Source organism: Anolis carolinensis, chromosome 3 (assembly GCF_035594765.1).
Source record: "Anolis carolinensis isolate JA03-04 chromosome 3, rAnoCar3.1.pri, whole genome shotgun sequence".
NCBI lineage: Eukaryota > Metazoa > Chordata > Lepidosauria > Squamata > Dactyloidae > Anolis > Anolis carolinensis.
The window spans coordinates 78,834,574-78,858,264 of record NC_085843.1 but is presented as its reverse complement, the minus strand read 5'-3'; the positions used below and the strand labels follow the sequence as shown (position 1 = coordinate 78,858,264).

The 23,691-nt window shown below is 38.3% G+C and overlaps 1 protein-coding gene across 10 annotated transcripts in view; it reads left to right on the top strand.

The window, feature by feature from the left end:
• erg (ETS transcription factor ERG) overlaps positions 1-23,691 on the top strand; it is a 149,251-nt gene that overhangs the window by 104,347 nt on the left and 21,213 nt on the right. For all 10 annotated transcript variants that reach the window (XM_062975098.1, XM_062975093.1, XM_062975099.1 and 7 more), the window contains one exon: positions 20,188-20,405. In XM_062975098.1, coding sequence (XP_062831168.1) covers positions 20,188-20,405 — 218 coding nt within the window. The remainder of the gene's footprint in view (positions 1-20,187; positions 20,406-23,691) is intronic.

Sequence of the window (23,691 nt, the reverse complement as noted above, 5' to 3'; positions counted from 1 at the left end):
GGGCAGCAGCTTCCATGAACATGAGAAATAAGTCTTGCAAGTCTAATCTATCTATTATGACTTAAGCTTTTGTGGGGCTTGTACAATCTCACTCCCTTCAATTGTTTTTTTCTTTCTTGAATGAATGAATGAATGAATGTGTGAACAAAATTTTAAGGAGAAGTGGCAAGCAGTTTTGCTTCCATGTTCCTATGACCCTCTCCAGTTTTCTGTGCCTATTTCTGCAGACTTAGCTTCTGTTTGGTTACTTGTCATGTGATCTCAGGTTGACAGGGGAAATATCAAGGAGTTCTGCTACTCTGGATCTCAGGGGGAGAGGCATTGGAAGGGAAAGCTTGATTCTCATGTAACTTCAAAGTTTGGGAACCCATCTTCCTTTTTTTCCAGCTGGCTCATAAACTTAAACAGATATACTTTAATGTATTTTGTGCTTATGTACACAACAGCATGCCTAAAAGCTGGGTCAAAGAAATGGGGAAGGGACAGGGCCAGCAACTGGTGTGTGCCTCTACTTGGAGCATTTGGAGAAGTGGAGGGATGAGACCTTGTCTTTTTTCAGGTATTATATCAATATTATGGCTGAATCAGTGGACTCTGAGAAGAATGACAAAGAGCTTAGAAAATATTTCCCTCAGGTGCAACAGCAGCTCAGTGTCTTCAAGTACTCTCCATGTATCGTTCTCCTGGATGTGAGTTATAGGATTAATACTTACAAGTGCTGCAGCTGCTGGGTACATTTTGCCATCTGCCCAACCACCAGACAGTGCTCCTTTGTCCTTTTTATTGCCTAGAGCCAGTGTAATGTACTAGTTTGAGCATTGGACTATGACTCTGAAGACTAGTCTTCATATCCCCATGCAGCCATGGTAACACACTGGATGACTTTGGGCAAGAATACTCTCTCAGCGCCAGAGGAAGGCAAACCCCCGTTGAATAAATCTTGCCAAAAATGCAGTCCATGATAGGTTCATCTTAGGTCATCATAAATCAGAAATGACTTGAAGGAACATAACTGTAACAACAATCTGATGAGCTGGGTTTCATCAGGTTTTGGATGCATTTACTTGGACTCCTCCAGATCCCCTCCACAATTAACTGGACCAAGAGCAATTCTCACTTTTCTTGCAACTTTTGCCTTCCTTACCACTGTGACATCAGAAAGACTCATTTCTTGTGACTTCAAAAATCTCATTCCTTTCAGGTTTGGGCTCTTAAATCTTAGGTAATCAAAGTTGACCTAGTAGCCCTAAGTGAATGTAACATCCAGCCATCTTCTATAAGGCTGGATCTACACCTCCCTTTGTCCCAGGATCTGATTCCAGATTATCTGGCAGTGTAGATTCAAATAATCCAGTTCAAATCAGATAATCAGGGATCAGATCCTGGGATATAGGACAGTATAGATCCAGCTTAAGAGGGATACAACAGTTAGAGTGACAGAGAAAAAGTAGCATGAAAAAACCCCAGCATCTAAATATATTGATTTGATCAGAGGAATGTGGGAGAGTAAAAGAGAGGACAGTGACACATCTCTCTTCTCTCTAAACAATGCAGTCACTGGCATGCTAAGTGAAAACATCTCTTCCTTTTTATTATTGGATTTAACAAACAATCAGAGGCGGTCCAACCATAAGGCGAAATAGGCATTTGCCTGTGGCGCTATCGTCCCGGGGGCACCATCGTCCTGGGAGGAGGGCACCACTCTCCACCTCCTTCTCTTTCGGGCCTTCCAGGGCCGCGCTGGGCCTTCCGGCCAGCGCAGGCCCACCTTCGCACCACGCAAGCCCACCTTTGGGGCCTTCAGAGATTGTGAGGTCTGTAGGAACTTGGAAGCTAGGTATGTGGGGTTTATATATCTGTAGAAGATCCAGGGTGGGAGAAAGAACTTTTCTTTGAAGCAGGTGTGAATGTTGTAATTAATCACCTTGATTAGCATTTAATGGCCCTGTGGCTTCAAGGCCTGGCTTCTTCTTGCCTGGGAGAATCTTTTTTTGGGAGGAGTTAGCTGTCCCTGATTGTTTACTGTCTGGATTTCTTCTGTTTTCAGAGTGTTGTTCTTTATTTATTGTCCTGATTTTAGAGGGTTTTTTTTTAATACTGAGGGCTATCTGGGTTATCTAAGTCCACACTGCCCTATATCCCTGTTCAATGTTTAGTGCTAAATTTGCAAATATAGTAATTCCTACATAACATTACCATGTATTGAACTGCTTTTTCTATTGATTTGTTGTAAAACATGATGTTTTGGTGCTTAATTTTTAAAATCATAATGTAATTTGATGTTTTATAAGCTTTTCCTTTATACTTATTATCCAACATTTTCGCTTATCCAACGCTTTTATTTTTCAGTGATTGGTTTGGGGGGCGCCAAAATTCTGTTCGCCTACACTTGAAAAATACCTAGGGCCGGCTCTGCAAACAATACTATGGAATTTGAACAATGCTTTAAAGCCTTTTAGTAAATAAAGTGGTGTTTTTCCTAAGAATATTTTTAAACGAATAAGTTCATTACTATGGTAAACAGTAAGTACACTGCTGCAACAAGTATACTAGTGATAACAAGTCCATAGACAGATACTTCCTGCCTCCATTTCCTATTCTGATACCTCACCAGATCTGGAACTACAATAGAGGAAGTTCTTTCAATTGGAACTTCCTGTCCCTTATTATCTGTTTCATTAAAAAGAACAGACCTATTGCTTTTCAATAAAAAGGTTCAGTAGAAATTTGCTTCATTTTTAGATTCGGTGCACAGAAATGCTGCTGATTTTTAGAGATTGGTGCATAATGACTGTTCTTTAACTAAACTCCTGATGTCCCTCCATGACTGCATCTGAAGAAATAAAAGCTCATGCTGAGATAAATTAGTCTTATGATTCTTCTTGATTCCTCCTTCCACTCTTCCTTTTCATGCTGTTACAGGTTGTACTATGTTTATAAAAGGGCATTCTCCTTTGTTGTTCAGTATGAGTGTAGTTGAAAATATTGAAATTTATATTATTGCCACAGAAGTTAAAAATATGATTTATTTTAAAAGTTAGGAAGACAGCACAAATGTAATCCCCTGTTATAAAGTGAATGGATAACTTTGGAAGCAGATCTAATCCTGTAGTCTTGTTGCATGTCTGCTGAATACCACTGACAAGAAATTTCAGCTAGATTTTGCAAATATGTAGTTCTGTAAGAGGCAGAACTCTTACTATCTACAGGCAAGTTATTATATTAGAAGATGATTATTTAGTACATTTTTTCCCAAAAATACCAAGGGAAAAATAACCAGTTTGTGCAGAGGGAGTACCTTAACTGCCATCATACTAGTTTGTGATCAAATTGTAATGATACGAAAATAGAGATCAGAAATATTAGTGGCCATATCTATCAGCACATGTAAACTGAAAAAATATTTATTTGGAAGCGTATCATAATATTATCAACAAATATACAATGAGAAATATTTACTGTGCAGCTTAATAGTATTTACCAAACAATTAAAAAACCTCAGAGTACTCAGGTTTATCACCCTCTACCAACCTAAATGTTACCGGGAAGCTTTTTCATCATCAAAATATGCCAGTGCATTAGTTCATTATCCCCCTCCCCCTGTAAAGTTGGAAAAATGATTTGGAGAATAGTATCATTTAACATTTTCACCTAACCATTGGAGGCCTGTTGTGCATCATAGAAATCATAGTATTCCAGTGGGACACTCTGTCCAGGAGCAGTGGATGTCTTTCATGTTGTTTGTAACAGTTGGCTAGAACTTGCCAGGTGAAGGTTAATTGTGCTCCAGTTAAAGCAGTTCTCTGCACAGATGGGTTATCAGGGCCAAACAGTCATTACAAGACTAATCTCGCTTCCGACAAGACTTCCCTTTCCTTCAACTGATTTTGCTCAGACACTGGACCTGTCATCAGCCGTTAAAAGCAGGGTGGATTACCTCTAGGATATTTAATGCTTGTGTGCCATGAAACAATACAAAATGTGTGTCATATCGGCAAATAACATCTTTAGGAGACAGCACATTTTCATAGTGCTGTGATGAAGGTCGAGATTCATAAACAATTGAAACAATTGTAAGGTTTTGAATCAGCTCTCTTAATGAGCATAGGATGCAAGGACATCCTTCTAGAGTCCTCTTTTCAGAGGCAATGCTTTTAGAAACTGATTATAACTGATTCATTTCTTTACTCTCTAAGGAGTTGTTTATAAAATCTGCTTAAATGCCTTACAACAATAGCTCATGAAAACCATTACATTTTATTTAATAATATAACTAACATTCAGAAGGAAATCTGGAAAATAAAAACAGCAAAGATTTATTGTGTAATGAATAAACATCTATTATTATGCTGCTTCCACAATACATTGTAATGCCTCATTCATACTAAGTATGCCAGGGGATCTTGTAGCACCGAGACACATGGAGAAAACAAAGTTGGTAGCATGAGCATATTTATACTTTCATTCAAATTAAGTAAGACTTCTCCTTGAATTCTTTCACATTCATCTTCCAAAAAACCTGTTCAGATTTCCTCTATTTCCATCTTTTTAACTGACCCCATCCACTTCTTTTAAAGAGTGAATGTCTCCAACCCAATGGACAGGAAGTCACTAAATTGGGAGGGGTGGGAGGAGGGAAGAGTATAACCAAATATTGTATAGATGTTAGGAAGTATTGTATTGGTTCATGTATATAGATTTGTTTCACTGTGAATATGTAAATTTAAAATAAAAAACATACTGATAGTTAAAGATTGAATCAATTCCTGTTTGTGCTATGCTAGTATCTTCTTTTATGGGCACATCTACACTGACCACTTAATGTAAGATGAAAGTGGCAGAGGTGGAAGTGAAGCAAATGAACAGCTGATCACACATAAAAGTGTAAGAAGTGATTATATACACCAAAAAGTTCAGCTCTAATCAAGTTCCAGGAACTGTAGGATCTGCAGCTTCACAGCCATGGAAAATTCAGAGGGTTGTTTTTTTTTTCCAGATCTCCCCAGCCCAGTGCTCTGGAGTGTCCATCACTTCATCACTTTAGCCATACAATGTGATTTACGCCTACACACACTGATGCACATTATGGGCCCTATTTCAGCATGTCCCCCATTTTTGTGTATCCCAGTTTAAGACTTCTAATTCACATTCCTGTGCATGTTTGTGCTTGTGTCATTTAAACACTGCATTTTTGAGCTGCCTGTGGTCTGTATAGATGTGTCCTCTGTGACACCAGCTCATTTCTAACAGGCTCTGCTTGTCAGTTTAAAAGACAGGCCTCGAGTTTCTGTATTTGGCCCTCCTTCCTACCCCCCCTCCCTTTCAAGGGATTCCTCATGGTGTAATTGGCTGGCTCTTCCTAGCTCTTTGCTTCACAGTGACAAATTCTGTTAAAATTTATTTTCAAAAGAAGCAACATTATAAGGCTTGAAAATTAAAGGACGCCCAAGTTGTGCACCTGTATAACCATCATTAAAGGAAATAAGATTTGTGCAGGAACAACTCTTGTGGGCAATCACATGCTAAAATAAAGATTAGCTAAGAACCTGCCGTCTGATCCTGACCCCAAACCAATGGTCTGATGTGCCCTCCTCAGTTTAATTATAAGGTCAACTCTCTTCTCAGCCTAAGCCCACTATCTACAAATATTTGCACTAATGATAAAAACGTACTTTATAGGATAGTTGCAAAAATTGCAGTTAGCTAATGTATATGAAGTCCTTCAAACATTTGCAAGCAATGCACAATGGTTCCGTTTTATTAATAGCTGGGCTATGGACGTAAATGTGCAATATAGAAATACTATCCTCCAAAAAAGATGTTCCCTTCCATTTTAGTCAAGAGTAGGGATGGGAATAATGTATCTACATGTGATCCATGGTAGAGGGCCTCTGTAGCTCTTGATTTTTTAAAGTGCCTCCCCCCCCCCAAAAAAAAACAACAACATTCTGGTCAAAAATAAACTGAGGGATGTGATTTTGCACCCAAATATGGTTTTCCTCCACCTAACAGTTCAAAAAGGCTTCTAAAAGCAACCAAAAATGACTTTCTCTTACTAAAGTATCACTTGTGGTCACCAGAAATGGCATTGGTGTGGTCCAATCCAACTTATGGCAACCTAAAGGTGAAACTATTATGCAGTTATCTTGGAAATATTTATTCAAAGGGGGTTTGCCATGGCCTTCCTCGGAAGCTGATATTGTGTGACTTACCTAAGGACACCAAGTGAGTTTCCATGGCTGAATGGGCATTTGAGCCTTTGTTTCCAGAGTCATAGTATATGATACCACTCTGGCTGTCTATGGTAATCATTACAGCCTCTTTATCTATAGAGACCTAGAGTTGTCAAAAATAATCCATACTAATCATTTAAGTGGAAGCCATTTTGCCCTTTCATTTCACTTAACTGAGTAGTTATAATGTGTGGTAATTTTCAGTTTATCACCATTTGAAAGTAAGAGAAGCTTCAGGTACAAAACCTTTGCAAAGAAAAACACTGCATTGAACTAGGTTTATTTTTGGAGTAATCATATAACCAAAATAACACAACTTGGAAGAGCCCTGACTGATTGGTTCCTTCCGTGCAACTCCATTAAGTTCCAAAACAGAAAACAAAATATTAATAATATCAATCAACAAATGAGGTGTTATGGTTCCACTGAATTTCCTGCCATGGCTCCTAGTCAGCACCTATCTTCTAGGGACAACCCCGCTGTTGTCCCTAGAAGCAACTCCACTGGCTGCCAGTTTGTTTCCAGGCATAACTCAATGTGCTGGTTATTACTTTTAAAGCCCTAGACTATTCAGGTCCAGGCTATTTGGCTGACCGCATCCCTTGTACTTCTCAAAGTCCCAGGCTTTGAGATCTTCAGGAGAGGCCCTTCTCTTGGTCCCACCTCTATCTCAAGCTCGGTTGGTAGGAATGAGAGAGCGGACCTTCTCGGTGCCTGCCCCTCAACTCTGGAACTCCCTGCCCAGGGAAGCCAGAATGGCCCCCTCACTGCTGCCCTTCTGCTGGCAGGCTAAAACCTTTTTATTCATACAGGCTTTTAAAGAACAAGGTTTTAAAAATCAAGTCAGGGGGTGCTGTAGTTTTTGCTTTGAATATATTTTAATCAATTTTATGGATTTTAACTCTTAATTTTTAATTAATACCATTGATGTTTAATTCTATTTTAATGTTTGTATATTTTTGGACTTTAAATTGTATTGAAATGCTTTTAATGTAAGCCGCTTTGTACTCCTTTGTGGGGTATAAATAAACATAATATACATCATCACAATCATCCTATAAATAAGACCTTTTCTGAATTTTAGAAAGGTTCTCACAAAACCAAAAGTCAGGAGGGGAAAAGAAATGAGAGGGGATATGTTCATTTTAGAATTGCCATAAATTGGAAATTACTGAAAAGCACAATTACAACAATAATAAGCCAGACATGGTCCATTTCAGTTCAGATGTTCAGGACTTATTGTAGTTACAGGAGGGGGCGGGCTCAATATACAATAATTTCTCAGGCTGAAGTAGAAAATCAGCAATTAATTTTTATCCCAATGTTCCGGGGATGGGCACCATATTTGTTACATGGCTACAATTGTATCGGTCTTATCATTGCCAGTTACTAAGAGCAAATGGCTTAGGGACCACCGCTTTGAGTATCTCTGCTGTAATTCATTAAAACAAATTATAGGTTGGACAAGCATGTCCATCATCCACAAGTATAATTCCTGAATTCAGCAAAAGACATTATCACTAACAAAAGTGGTGAGAATAAATTTTTGAAACCCTTAGATTTATCATATATCTTTATTCTAAAACATAAAATCTGAATCTGCTCCACTGTCCTAGATTAGGCAAAAGAAGCAAGTGACATACAGACATGTTATGTTGCCAACATATGTTTATTCACAACTTATTTAACTCTATCCAAATGTGGATAGAGTCACTATACTTCAAATAAGTATTCCTTGTAACTATTCAGGGTTGTCTATATTGGCAAAACAAACAAACAAACAATCTCCGGACTGCTGACTGTCCCCATGATGCACAGCAGAATCTGGTGAGTGCCTTCAGGTTTCTGCTTTAAACCAGTGGTTCTCAACCTGGAGTCCCCAGATGTTTTTGGCCTACAACTCCCAGAAATCCCAGCCAGTTGACCAACAATTAGGATTTCTGGAAGCTGAAGGCCAAAAACATCTGGGGACCCCAGGCTGAGAACCACTGCTTTAAACCAACTTTGCCCTGCTTTGGGAAAAGGTAGGAGATAGTCTGGAGATTGCTTCAGCAATTTGGACAGTAGGATCAGATCGCGTTCAGCCCAATTTGTGGTTTAGGCTGGACATCAGCACCACATCTAGTAATCTGAGCTCCTGGCCAACATTTGCTGATACATAAGCAGCAAGAAGCAAGGAGGTCACAGAGTCTGTATATACAGACTCGTGCTATGTGGCTTAGTATTAAACAATCTAGCAAGCTTATATAGTGGAATTTTTAGCATCAAATTATTTAGCGTAGTCAAAACTTGTGTGATCATAAACATGGGAAAGGACAGCTCAAGTCGCCAAAATTTCAGAGCATTATCCTGTAGAGAAAGAGTTAAACAGTCGTGATTAAAAAAATAAAAGTTTGAAAAGAATGAACTCAACTTGGCTGCCATGGGTTTAGTTTGTAAAACTGTGAATATTTTGGAAACAATGCATCAGATTTTCCTGCTCTTCCTTCCACCACATTTACATTAATTACCTAGCAAGTTTAGTAGACACTGGCTTTACAACTTGTCGCTTTTTTACAGTATGACTTTAAGAAAAAGTTCAACATTCATGAAGGATGTGTAGTGGTGGTTATTGTCAGATAACCATATCAAGTTCTTCTAAATCAGAGGTTAAGAAAAATAGGTTTTTAGACTACTGCTCTCAGAATGTAAAGAACCTTGCGATTTTTTTTATCATGTCAGAAGTGAATTGAGAATATACTGCAAGTCACTTCTGGTGTGAGAAAATCTGCCATCTACAGAGAGGTTGCCCAGGGGATGCTCAGAAGTGGTATCATTCTGTGGGAAGCTTCTCTCATGTCCCCACATGGAAGTTGGGGCTGACAGATGGAAGCTCACCCTGTTCATGGATTCAAACTGCTGACCTTCAGATCTTCAGGTCAGCAGTTCAGCCGGCATAAGGATTAACCCAGGCATGGGCAAACAAACCCCCTGTTAGGAATTGTGGAAGTTGGAGTTCAAAACACTTGGAGGGCCGAAGTTTGCCCATGCCTGGTTTAGTCTACGCCACCACGGTTTCTACCTTGAGATTATTGTTGATAATAAATTGAACATGCCCTAGCAGTGTGATGCTGCAGCAAAGAAGGCAAATAAGACTTTAGCTAGCATTAATAGAACCATTGTTTCAAACACAAGGGAAGTAATACTCCCATTATATTCTCTACCAGCCAGGGTTCATTCAGTTTTGCCCTGGATGCCTCATTTTAAAAAGGATGTAGACAAGCTGGAAAAGTGTCAGAGAAGAGCAACAAAAAAGCAAGAATTTTGGAGAACAAAACATGCGAGGAAAGGTTGAAAGAGTTGGGCATGTTCATTGACATGTCTTTAAATACTTCAAGGTCTATCACAGAAGGGAAGGTGCAGATGTATTCTCTGCTGCCCCAAATGTTAGGTCCCAGTCTAATGGATTAAAATTAGATTTTGATTAAATTTTCGAAATAATGTCTTCACAATAAGGGTGGTTTGTTAATGGAACCAGTTGCCAGGTAGTGGAGTCTCTTTCTCGGGATATCTTCAAAATGAGGCTGGACAGCAACCTGCTTTGGATGCTTAGCTGGAGATCCTGGACTGAGCGGTGGGTTGGCTCAATGGCTCTTTCCAACTCTACAATTTTATAAACACCCCCTCCCCCCAGTCACTATCCAGAGATCAGCAGTGGAAATAGTAGCTGTAGATTTTTGGGAGTTGTCATTCAAAAATTAACTTTGTTTTGAATTACAGTCACTAAGGGATAAAAGGGGGGGGGGATTCTGTGACCTTCCTGTTCTGTTTGTGTGCTTTTCAAATAGATTTGGCTGTCTACTGTTGGAAACAGGATACTAGACTAGATGGACCCTTGGTGAGATCTAGCAGAGCTCCTTTTATGTCCTTATTTTGCAGATTTATACTAAGCATCACTGTCAGGCATGCAAGGCTAAATATTATTTTTCAAAGAACATCTGAACGGAAGCAAAGCTGGCCCATCTCCAATGTATTGTGTAAAAGCTATGTTCCGTGCAACAAGGGATAAAGGCTGTAGATGTTTTCCTTGGCCAAGTCTGCACTCCCTGGTGTTTTATAAGGCACAGGTTAAAATACATCTTGAATGCCCTTAGTGAAACTTACTTTTCAGACATATGCATTCATTTTGGTTGAGGTGAGATGAGATATAAACTATAAACAAACAAACCCTTTCTGAGCACTCAAAGGAAAAGAAGAGATGCCTAATGTACTATGGAAATTAATCAGATTCTCTGTTTTAAATGGGAAGTACATTTGAACAGAAAAAACATTTGATGGATTCACCTACTCAATGAGTCTGCATACAGTTTTTTTCCCATGGATTTTCTTAAATACGTTGATGTCAAAGTTATGGGTTGAGAGTCATAATTAGAGCAGGCAGGCTGAAATGAAAAGAACTTCAGTTAGTACTGGCTAATCCTAAATTCCTCTATTACTAACTGAAGCCCCTTTAATTTCAGTCTGCCTGCTCTAAGTATGAATATAATCCCTTGACTTTGACATCAACATTCAAATACATTTATTTATATACAATGACATGTTGTGGTGTGCATAACATAAACTAGAACATTTTAGCAGTTTTCTTTTCTTTGAATTGTTAACGTACAAATTGCACTCATTATACTAAAATCAAGCTGTTTATCGCCCAGAGAGTTTTACTGGTTTCTAGCACAGTGGTGTTCCTGGAAGCTCAAAAACCTTAGTGCAGTTCAGTTGGTTTTCTGGGAGATTTTGAAACCTCAAAGCCTTTGAAATCATTGGCAACCTGCCTGCTTCATAACTACAGTTACACAATTCTTCCCACTCTACTTTAAAGTTCTTCTTTCCATTTTTCCCCCTCTCTTCGAGTTGCTTGACAAAACCAAAAAAAAGCAGGTTCTTTCTTTTTGGTATGCTGCATTGTTCTGTCTAAGTGGGTTGCTGGAGTTCACACTTTGTTTTCCTGCTGTTTTTCTGGGAGGTTGACTGTGGTGCAAAAGATATGGGAATAATTTGTAGGAAATGGGTTTGTTTAGGGAAGCAATAAAATAGCAACTGCTTGCAGACCTCCTAAATGTAAGTCTTAATGCACAACACAGCTAAATGCATAAGCCTGAAAGAAAATCCTTGGTACTGTTATTGTTTAATAATTTTGTTTTGTAACTTTTCTTATCTTCTTTTTAAAAATAGGAAATAAACATAGTAGAATATTTGGCTTTACATATTTTAACAATTGTGTATGATGGCAGAAATCCAATTCATTTCAACTAGAGTGGAACCACTGAATCAATGGGAAGTTCATAAGTCAACACCTTTTAAAGTTCCATTGATGTCATGGGTCTATTCTTTTGGGACTAACAGTTGAACTGAGGCTGGATCTACACTGCCATATAATACAGTTTCAGAATGTAGGTTAACTGTATTGAACTGGATTATATGGCTATTTAGACTCATATAATCCACATTCTGACACTGCATTATATGGAGTGTAGATCCAACCTTAGAGGTAGGCAAATTGTAGCCTATGGGCCACATGCAGCTATAAGCAATTTTATGTCCCCAAGTCTTACAATATTTTCTCAAATGGTGTTGGCTTCAAAAGACAAATAATGTTCCTCAGCTGCAGAGAGAATCTTCTTTATTTAGCAATGTTTGGGGGCTTTTGTGACCCCACTTGCTTTTTAAAGCCTGTGGAGACTGTATAGGCCTTTGTTTGGAACAGAAAGTGACAAGAACAGAAAATCTGTTTTCCAAGTTTGGAAGTCTGATTTGAAAAAAGGTATTTCAAAACACCTGACAATGGAGCAAGATGGCTATCTGAACCCTCCTACCAAAGGCATTTACGTGCTATTGGCTATTTAGGCTCAAAAATTAATTTCAGGGGCCCACACATTTTGTAGGAAAGGAATTATAGTGCAGAGGGCAGTGCAAAACTTCAGCGCCTGGTAGTACCCAACCAATTTAATTGACTTTAAGGCTGGATTTACACTGCCCTATATCCCAGGATCTGATCCCAGATTATTTATTTATTTATCTATTTACTATATTTCTATCCCACGTTTCTCTACGCCCAAGGAGACTCAAGGCAGCTTTACATAAAAGGCAGCTATTCGAAGCTTTGACAACAGTATAGCATTAAAAAGACATTTAAAAATAATAGAATACAAGTAAAACAATTAAAAACATTTTTAAAACCATACAATCATAATGGATTACATAATCCACAAGCATAAACCAGGCTATTCCTATAGTCTTAACATGTGGATCCATATCTGTTTGTTTACTGTACAGGTTCTCTAAAGGCTTGATCACAGAGCCACGTTTTTACTTTCTTGCAAAAGATCAGAAGGGAGGGGGCTGATCTCTCTGCTTTGAACTGGATTATATGAGTCTCCACTGCCATATAATCTGGGATAAGCGAATAATATGGAATCAGATCCTGGAATATAGGGCAGTGTGTAGAAGGGGCCACAGAAAACAGCTTTAAAAAATAGCACAGTAATTATTACCATGAAATCTTGCTGTGACCATATATACTAATACATCAATTTTTAAAAAGTGAGGGAGCAATTTTTAGAAAGGTGTGAACTTCACTTCAACCTGACTTCAAACTGCATTTTCAGGGGATATAGTGAATAAATGTGCAACATGCTTTTCCTGAATATATATCAATCAGATCTGAGACTGGCAACCGTTGCTACTGAGATGATGTCTACTGTATTTGCAGAGTAACACAACAAAATACCTTAATTTAAGAATTTCAACGAGCTGTGTTATTGTTTGCTGGCAAGTGGCAGTAGTGATTCAAGCAGCCTTAAAAAAGAAAATTGTGAATAGCTTAATTATGTTTTCATATTATATATGTATTTAAGGCTGCACACTCTCTTGAGAGAGCAATGTAGGGAGTTTTAGCTCCCTACAAGTAGACTTTTTTCTAGTTGGACTATAGTAAAACTAGCTTTTTTTCCAATTGTCCCTGCTTCTCAACATTGCATCATCTTGGATTGCGGGCTATTGTATAAGCTTGCAATTTGTTTTGCTAGATTGTTTCTTTGTAGAAGAATGATGATGAACCCATATTTATGTTGCTTATAAAAACCCTGGCAGGATGAAAAGGAAAAAGTCAAACAGGGATTGCTGGTACTTTCCAACCAAATCTAAAAAATCTTGGAATTGGAAAGCTGCCAATCAAATGACCATATCCATTGATTAGAATGCATAAGGAATGCTGTGAAAAGAAGAGAATAGCATGTATGCCCCTAATGTTCATATGTTTCTTGCACAGAAGTCAGAACAGACTTTAACTGTAAAATTATGTCTGCCTAGAGTTCCTTCCTATAATTACAAACCTTGTATTTTGCAGCATTTCAGATCATACAGCTAGTCTATTCCCATAGATTTGTAAACACAGCAACCAGGAATCACTCCCATTTTACAAACACGTTTATGGTCCAGGGGTTGGATTTGTCTTTTCATTCATCTGGGGAAACACATGGTTCCGTTTTTGGCAGGCCAGTTTTATGGTCCTGCTGTGCTTGAAGTTGATGTCCCATAGCTATCTCATCACAATGCCAACATGACATAAACAAAGTTTTATACATTCCCTTAAATGAAACAGAATGTAAAACAATTCCAGTAAAGATCATAGTGGGGAGAATAGATTGTTCTCTCTGTCAGAACTGTGGGATTGTGACTCCTAGCAGATAACTCTATTAGATTCCAGTGAGAAGATCTTTTTGTGCTTTGTCATCTATACATCTATGTTGTATTTTCTGAACATTCTTTTATATTTTCCTGTCATTTTGATTTATATTTACATGTGTTTATTCAAGGGAGATCAGTTTTAATGTATCAGGCTTTACTTAGGATCCTACCTGAACCTTACAGTGTTCCATGAAGATACTTTGAAGTTAGGACTTAGGCAGGTCCTGACCAGGGACCTTCTTCTTAGTTGTGGAACCATATATTTGAAATTCCTTTGCAAGAGGATTTATCTTGAAATCTGACCTTTTAACATGTGGGGTAAAGACTACAGTAAGATTCTGAAATGGCAGAACAAATATCCGCATCCAAGGAAGATGGTCTCTATAGGCATTTTCCATGTCCTCCAAGTGATGCTATGGTATGCTTCCCATGAAATTGCATTGGAATATCTAGCAAATTGCTAGAGATGCTATATCTCCAGGAATCTCTACATCCTCTGGCAAAACCCTATGGTATGCTGGGATCGTAGGTAATCTAATAGTGTTCTATGGGTTGAATCTCTTTGAGTCAATTTTGTCTTATTTAAGAGAGTAAAATGGGGCATATATAAGAAATAATAACAATATCCTGCAGTCTGGTAAGGAAAGCATCCCTTGCAAATACAGGGTGTATGTGTGTGTGTGTTTGGGGGGGGCGGGGGTTGGGTTATATTCTATTTTGTTGTCTGAGGCCTACAAACATCTCATAAGGTGCACCCAGACTGATTAAAAAGATTAATAAAGCCCAGATTATGTTCCTGTTCTTTCGGATCTTATTTTGGAGGTCCACACCTGTTTTGTTTATCCCAAAATATTTTCTGTCAGTACAACCAGAGACTTTTTATATCAGCTCTCAGGATAAAATTGGGTTTCTGATTTTAACAGAAAATAACATCAGCAAAAACAGAACCTGGGATAATGCACCCATAGTTTGTTTTATCTCTCCCTATTATTGTTCCAGCTTTTATTAATTTGCCATGTTCCTGCTCTGTCTATGTTTTATTGTATTTTGTTCTTTGATCATTGTAATATGTAGGAATATTATAGGGAAGGGCTATGAACTATCAAGTTATAAACTGACTGAATAAATATATAAATAAATGTGCTTTCAAATTAAACCAGTGTCTTGGTTGAGCTAATCAGTTATTTCTAAGTAATATTTTTGTCAGTGAGTTATGTTTTCCAATTTGAAAAAAAAATAGATAAGAGGTGAACACAACATTGGTCTGTTGTTCTTTTCATGCCAAACATTTTTGCTGTTTGTCTGCTCTGTCATGAACATGGTACGTGGCTATCGAATGGTTCACTGAAGCAGAACACATTATTGATGTGTGTGGCAACTCTTGACACAGGTGCTTATATTTTCAGCTTTGTCATCTGGACATATGCCAGTCGTTTTTTGTTGTTGTTTTTTTACAAGCAATGCTTAAATTGTATTTTGTGTGTTGCATTTTATACATACATATGTCATACTTCAAGCTTACCTTAGGTAGAACACATTTTTTTAAATGCTATCTTCCACTTACTATCCTGCACAAACACTATTTATACATGACAGTTTAAAAGACATTTTTGTATCACTTGTTGAGTTGACAAATATTGCAGATTTGTTGATATTTGATAACAATGCAAAAAACGAGGAACATGGAAATTTAAGAAAATTACATCTTACCTCATTGTCCAATTCACAGAATAAAAAGTTATATATATATATTTTTATTTATAAGTAAATATTTGCTTTATTGACTAGTAAAGATATGTGCAATAAATACTACAGGTATTAATATTTAAACCACTCGGCTTGGGTAGTTTCATTTTTTAAATCTCCTCAGAAGGCACCAGGAGCAATGGAGAAATTTCATATATTTTCAGTTTGTTGGCATCTACCATTACTCATAACTGAAGGGCTTTCAAAACTCCAAAATGACTTTCTGCTTCAAAAATGTGTCTAAAGGATAGCACAAAGAGCAAACCACAATTCATTTTGAAAACTTTTTACACTAGAAGAACTGAAGTGATGCATTTTTCATTTTGGAGGGACACTTCTCCAGCATCTGCTCCTGCTTAGTTTATAGCTTTTAACACTTCAGTCAAAAGATCTGGATTTTTCCCTAGATGCTTTTGAATGTCTGGAACCCAGACACACATCTTCTTCATTCAGAATTTGGTATGTAGAATAATTTGGAATACTTCATTTTATGCTTTTTCATTCTACAACTGTTTTAGGGTCTCTTTATTCATTGAGGAAGTTTTATAGAGTTTTTTATTGTTCTTGAGACCATCCACATTGCAGAATTATAGCAGAATTAATTATAGTTAAACACCACATTAACTGCCATTGATCTATTTTAGAGAATTCTGAGATTTGTAGTTTGTTATGGCACCAGAAGTCTCTGGCCAAGAAAGGTAAATAGATACCCCACAAAACTAGGAAATCCAGAATTCCATAGCACTGAGCCATAGTAGTTAATGTGATGTCAAACTGCTACAATTCTGCTCTGTGGATATGGCCCTTGTTCTTGTTGCTTTTAGACTGGACAGGGAATTTCAGAAGCATTTCGGTCCAATGTGATTATGGTAGGAATTATACACAATGTCTGTAAATTTCATGGAGGCTACAATATAGAGTAACCTCTATAATTGACTTTGATATAACAGCTCAAGTGCTTTTGTCCAACCACTTGTAATACAGACACTGTAGTTCAGAGGTTGTGCACTAAAATAAACTTTACTAAAGTGCCCAGGAGGTACTGCCAGACAGATCATGCAGAAATCAGCATTATCAGTGAACTTCAATTGCCTTGTCCCAGATTTTAATTTGTGGAACTCTAATACCTCAATCAGAGGCAAATGCTGAACCCTCAAAAGTTTCTTCAAACCTCATTTAAAATCTGAAGAAGAACAGAATTTCTTTCTTGTCCCCTTATTTGTTAATTTATGGTTTTTCTCGATATGTGTTTAAATGTACACTACAAACATATTACATATTACAAAGGCAATGTATTATGTACATTTATCGGTGATGTCCCATTACCAAGGCTTTGAATTAGTAAGTGAATGAATGAATGGATGTTGTAATGGGATTTTGCTCACTGGGTGAACATAGCACATAGAAACGCACTATATTTTCAGTGGGTTTCCTTGAAGTGTACTCTCCATGAATCTTTACACACGAGACATGCAATGTCATCAGATGGTATGTCTTTCAGCAGCATGTGCTGCTTCCTCTACAGTTTTGCAATGAAGCCCGCTGGCTCCCATCCCACAATGTTGGGAGGAGTCCAGTGTTCAATGGCGATCAATGGGGGGAAGCTGAGTGGCTGACACTTCCATTCCCCCCATGGAATGGGGCAACAAGTGAGCCAGGCAATGCAGGGCATGGGGCGACAGGTTTCCCATGCCCCATGTCAGGCACCACCAGATTTTCCATGATGCATGGTGATTCTAAAAGCATGTGTGAAGAGGTCCATAGTGATCTTAGCAAGATTCTTGCCAGTACTGATCTCCCCAGCATCTCTCCACCAATCTAGTCTAGCAGAATGCTGTCCCCCCCCCCCCCCACCAATGTGCCAGGGACTAGTACTACATTTGTACCATAATATTAGGATATTACTTTCTTTCCTGGAAATTCAATACAGTCCACAGCTTTATTCTGCAAACCCCATAGCACTGGGCTGTTCCATACAGTGAAAAGATGCTTAGATACATATAAGTTGTCAGGCAGACAGGAGTTGTGAAGGTTAGAATTCCTTTTGTAAATGTACCTGCTGGGGATACTGTAGCTGGAGATAATGTATTGAGCAGTGGGCTTATGAGGCCCCTTCCAATTTTACGATTCTGTATTTTGTGTAGAAGAGAGAAGGTGTTCGCTAATAGGAACTTTTATGGGTACAGTTCTTTAAATCAGCCTGAGCAATTTAAAAGAGGCACAAGACTACATTAGGCAAAGTAAAGAGATAGAAAAGATTGCACCCACACAAACAAAAGGGGACAAGGGGAAAGCGCCCTCCCTACATTTGTGAAGATAATGTTTGGCTCAGTAGTTTTCACACTTGTGGTTTGTTTATCTCAAAAACCTCACATGGCCAAATGGCATCTTTCCCACCAGAAGAAGTTGTGTCATGGCTAAGGATCTGAAACACCTGCAAAGTAGTCCTTGTGGTCAAATTAAGTGCAGTTGAGCAGAGCTGAGGAGACTAAATCTGGATTAGCTGAATCGAGCACTTCCTGGTTGGGTGGGAGCTGGAGAGGAGAAGATGCTACAAAATCCTGAACCAATCTGATGCACACCATAGACCACTTGCCCTTCTCAGTCAGAGACCTCTGCTCCACTTCTCTTATATAGAACATAGACTTCTGCTTGCTCTATGGCATTTATAGACTGAAAACATGATTACGCTGTACAGAAGTTCAACTTTAGTTCCATTGATTTTTGGATCAGGCTAATCATCATACTTGATCTCTGACTTCATATTTCTCATAGGAGACTCTTCACAAACACAGCAGGGATTTTCATAATACTTGGGGTGTTATAATGAGACCAATACTTCAAAATTTCTGAAAGACATTTTTCAAAAGTGATATTTAACTACAACATCCATGTTATAGTAACAATGAATACTCACTTCCCTGGCATTTTGCTCCTAATCATAAATACATTAGCATGCCTGCAAAAGGAGTTATGAAAGTTTCAGCTTCTTCCTCTCCCATTGTACTGATCAGGAAAGAATGCGGCCTTAATCTTGTAGAAAGGCCCACTTCCCATGATTCATCAAAGAACCTTCTCAATTATATTTTAAGAGTCATACCCTTCCCAGTAGCCGTATTTACATAAATCTAGTACACCATCAAATCTAAAGCGCACCTCAAATTTCAAGACCCTGAACCCCCCCCCCCAAAAAAGGATTTGCTAGTGAATGTAATGCAAAGAGGCAAAAGTGCCCTCTTTGTAATTTGTTACCAAAAGGTGTTGCTCTGCACTTAGAATTCTTTCTTTAAAAATAAAAAGTGTTAGATCACCAAATCTTCCAGCAATGGAGAATAACATCAGGTAACCTTTCCCTCAAGGAGCCTTGAAAGAAAAGGCAGAGAGAGGGAAAGAGGTTTCATGTTACAGATGAGGCATATGTTATTTGGACATATATTGTTGTTTTATAGTTTTATAATTGTAATGATTTTAATCTATTGTTATTGTTGTTATTTGAGTTCTGATGTTTTATACATGTAAGGCATTGAATTTTGCCACTGATTATGTTGGGAAATGCTTTGAGTCCCCCTAGGGGTGAGAAAATAAATAAATACTGGCAAAGATGACACTCATGTGTTGGACAGTGGCACCATAGTGTCCACAGAAAGTAGCAAAGCCTATTTTCAAACATCATTTTAACATTTAAATAAGATGTGTCCACCTTTGTTAAATGTTTCCAGGCACAATGATGAGTGTTCATTATGACCTATAAAGTCCTAGGTCCAGACTATCTGATGGATCCTATCCCCCCAGTATAAGAAGGACATTATGACCATAGGGCATTACATAATATTATGTCAATATAACAGCAGAAATAATAATAATAATAATAATAATAATAATAATAATAATAATAATAATAATAATAATACAGATATCATAATAGGAAGTTAGGAGAGCTTTAAATATACTATAGAAGTCATCTTCCTTTCTTGAGCACCAGAAGTTACTTCTCTGACAAAAAGGTGGGAAAGGGGGGAGGATCCTTTTTCCTTAGCCTTTCAATGGGAGGCTATGGAAAATGGACTTGGGAAGGGGGGTTTCTTCTCCTTTGCTTCTCAGCCGGGTGCAAGGAGAAGTGGTTCCTCCTGCCAACCCCAGTATGGCTGGGCTGAGGCGTGTAGCTTTCCAGCTGGCCTCTTCAAAGCCTGAATGAGGACAGCTGGGAAGTCATGGTTCCTCCATTAGTAGGATGGTGGCAGATCCAGTACCATGAGCCTGAGGGGAACAGGCACATTTTGTCAGAATTCTAATGTGCCATCGAATGTAATGCGCACCTGCATTTTGGCTAAGCTATTAAGCCAAAAAAGATGTGCATTACATTTTAGTAAACATGTTAGTTTCAAATGTATGGATCGAAGCCTTTTTAATAAAGTGTTTCTATTTATAATTCCCATGATTTTGTGTCTACTCCTTATTTTGGTGCTTTCTCTTCTCTGGTTTTCAGGAAGCATTATCAGTTGTGAGCGAAGACCAGTCTCTATTTGAGTGTGCCTACGGGACTACCCATCTTGCTAAGACAGAAATGACAGCCTCCTCTTCCAGTGAATATGGGCAAACATCAAAGATGAGTCCACGTGTTCCCCAGCAAGACTGGTTATCACAACCCCCAGCCAGAGTAACCATAAAGATGGAGTGCAATCCAAATCAAGTTAATGGGTCCAGGTAAGGTTTCATGGAATGAAATTCTCCTAGGATCTGCTTAGGGAAAATTCATTGGGTATTCCACTGAGTGTGAGATTAACAAAATAGGCAATGGAAATATGTCAATTGTTTTGTAGCTGGCTAAGGATAAAGCAAATGATAATAGATTTAAAAGCCAATTAAACCAAGAGGGTTGTTGTTGGTTTAGCTCCAGATTTTGTGTAGTATGTCATGGCGATTAGCTGGCTGAAGTGCTGACTGCTTTCTAATTAACTTCAAACACTCATTGTTCTCTTAACTAGCTCTTTATCTTTATTTACATTTCATTCATTGCAATAACACTTCATGCTTTATTTATTGGGGTATGCCTGTATCCGGTCCCTAGTAACTGGGAAGAAATGGTATAAAGCCTGAAGTCAGACTGTTCCAATTGCCTTGATGTTTTGGCTATATGTGCATCATGTTCCAGATTGCCAAAATGTATCAAAATATTATTGTTCATTTGATTTTTGTTTATTCTGCCCTTTCTCCACTCTGGCACTCAAGGCAATCTACAAAAATTAAAACAGATACAGATAAAAATCTCACATTACTAAAACATACAGAACTAAAAGTATAATTAAAGTGAAGTCTTAGCTTGTTTAATCCAGTGCTGGAGTTGCCACTGAGATGGAAATTAGGTTTTTAGTAATCAAATAAGTTTTATAAAAATTAAATTTCAGTGATAATCCTGTATGCTTTATATTTTAATTAATTTAATCAGCCTAACAGATAATGCTAAGAAATAATAAATTGACGGAATTCCTAGAAACATGTAGGATTTTGATCTCTGCACATGAAGTAATGTCTGCTTATGGCCAACAACTTCTGCTTAGACAAGCTCAAATAGCATCTGAATCCTTACCCACAGAGACAGACATAAGAGTGTCATAGTTTTTGGTGCACTCTGTATCGTATGAAACCACACGCAAAATGTGCTTACATGTTCTCAAAATGAAATATAACTTGGGAAATGTAATCCATTGCTATTATAATATGATTTCTGTAAAATAATAAAAATAAAATAAGATGAAACAAGTTAGAAAGTTACAGGCCAACTGGGAAGCTATTGTGGTTTTGGTCTTGATACCAATATATCAGATTACACAATTCTCCCAGCACCAACCAAACTGTAAATTAAGCATATAAGGAACATCATTGCATAACTGGTGGTTACTGCTCCCACTCTCTTAGACTTTTCTTCACTCTAACCTCATGCACAAGAAATATTGAAGTGTCTGCTGTAATGGAGATAGGATCATGTGTAGTAAAACCTAAACCAGCTGTTTCTCTGCACTGAAAAAACAAAAAGTGGCACTAGTAATATTTATAGCTTGCATGACCTCAAATGAGCCAGACATTGACTGCGTTAGTTTGCTGTGATGTACTTAAGGCTCAAAGCAGCTGGAATGTACCAGGGAACCAATGAAATGGGGTAAGAGAATTGTCTTCACAGAAATTTTATTGTATTATCAAAGACACATAGTGTAATCACAAAAATGATTCCCAATAAGTTTGAATTTCTCTGATTTAAAGTTATTGTTACTTACTTGTAGCATTTAGCTGCCATTCTAATATGTGAAATTTAGCTAGCAGTAAAATTTTGACCAAACATCAGTTTACAGGTAGTAATGAACTCCCAAGATGCTTGACCAGCTTTGTATATATTGTTGACATAGTGCACATCTATAAAGTAAAGGTAAAGGTAAAGGTAAAGGTTTCCCCTGACGTTAAGTCTAGTCGTGACCGACTCTGGGGTTTGGTGCTCATCACAATTTCTAAGCCGAAGAGCCAGTGTTGTCCATAGACACCTCCAAGACCATGTGGCCGGCATGACTGCATGGAGCACCGTTACCTTCCCGCCAGAGCGGTACCTATTGATCTGCTCACATTTGCATGTTTTCGAACTGCTAGGTTGGCAGGAGCTGGGGCTAACAGCAGGCACTCCTTCTGCTCCCGGGATTTGAACCTGGGACCTTTTGGTCCACAAGTTCAACAACTCAGTGCTTTAACGCACTATGCCACAAGGGCCCCCCAGGAACCCTATACTGACACTATAATGCAGTTTGGGGGAAAGTGGTTTTGTCGCATGGTGATTACATTGACAGGTCTGGAACTAGTTTGAGGCCAGGAAGGTGATTATCTTTACCATTGAACCTGGCCTCAAACCTGCAAGGGAAGGGGGAAAGAGTGCTCCAGAGATATAGGAGGTGGAAAAAAGTGTGTGTGTGGGGGGGGGGGGGGGGGGAGTGACAGTAATGGAGGTAATAAATTACCTCTCCTAGGGAGTCCATTTGCCTTCTGCTAGCCAGCCATGCCCTTGGGAATTTTTTCAACAGTCCCCTTGCCTCTTCCTTCCAAATCCTACAAAGTGCATCAACAAGGGCGTGTGTCTATAATGAGATTTAGCCCCAAGTTCTGCTGCAGCACTTTAAAGGGCTAAACCTGGACTTTCATGTAACTTTCTTTAATGTGCTGTATAACTTTTAATCTGCACTGCAGCACGCATTTGAAGTGTGTGTTTGTGGCTGCCGCAATTTTGAGTTGGCTTTGAGCCACATGAAATGGTCACTATAAATGAGCCCATATGCTACATATTATGGTTTCATCCCTACCTCCATACTGGATGTCAAGTATTATTCAGCTAATACTTAGTTGACACTTTCAGTGCATGCACAGACATATTTAACAAATATGCTGTGGTTGCTGAACCATTCTATTTCCATTTGATCCTTAAGCTCAAGGCCTCCTGGTGCAAACCAACTTTTACAGTTGATCCAACCACTCACCCCTCTTACGGTAGCCATTTTTCTTTCCTTATAGAGGACAGTTCTCTATTTATTAGCATCCTTTGCTAGAAGAACAGTCTAACCCATGTCTGGTTTAAAGATTAAAAACTATTACAAAGTGGACATTTAAAAAAAAAATCTAGTGAGGCAAAAAGCAAAACTAACATATGAATCCCTGTTCTTGCTTTTTTCTTTTTGAAAGAGAGAGAAATGGAAAACAGAGAAAAAAACAGTTGGCATGTATTTTGCAGGTGATGAAGTATGCTTACAGTTACAGAGCACTAAAATAACAGATCACTATAAAGGTTTCAGTCAGCCCTGGAATTCTAAATGAATCACAGCCAGACTTCACTCTTTTCACTGGACCCAGTTCTCTCTAGGGTGCTTTTGCTTTTATTATTGTCTGTCCTTTGGAAATGCGGCAATAAATCAAATTGTCCTTCAATAAGTTCTAACTCTGTAGGCACCTTCCTTGCTGA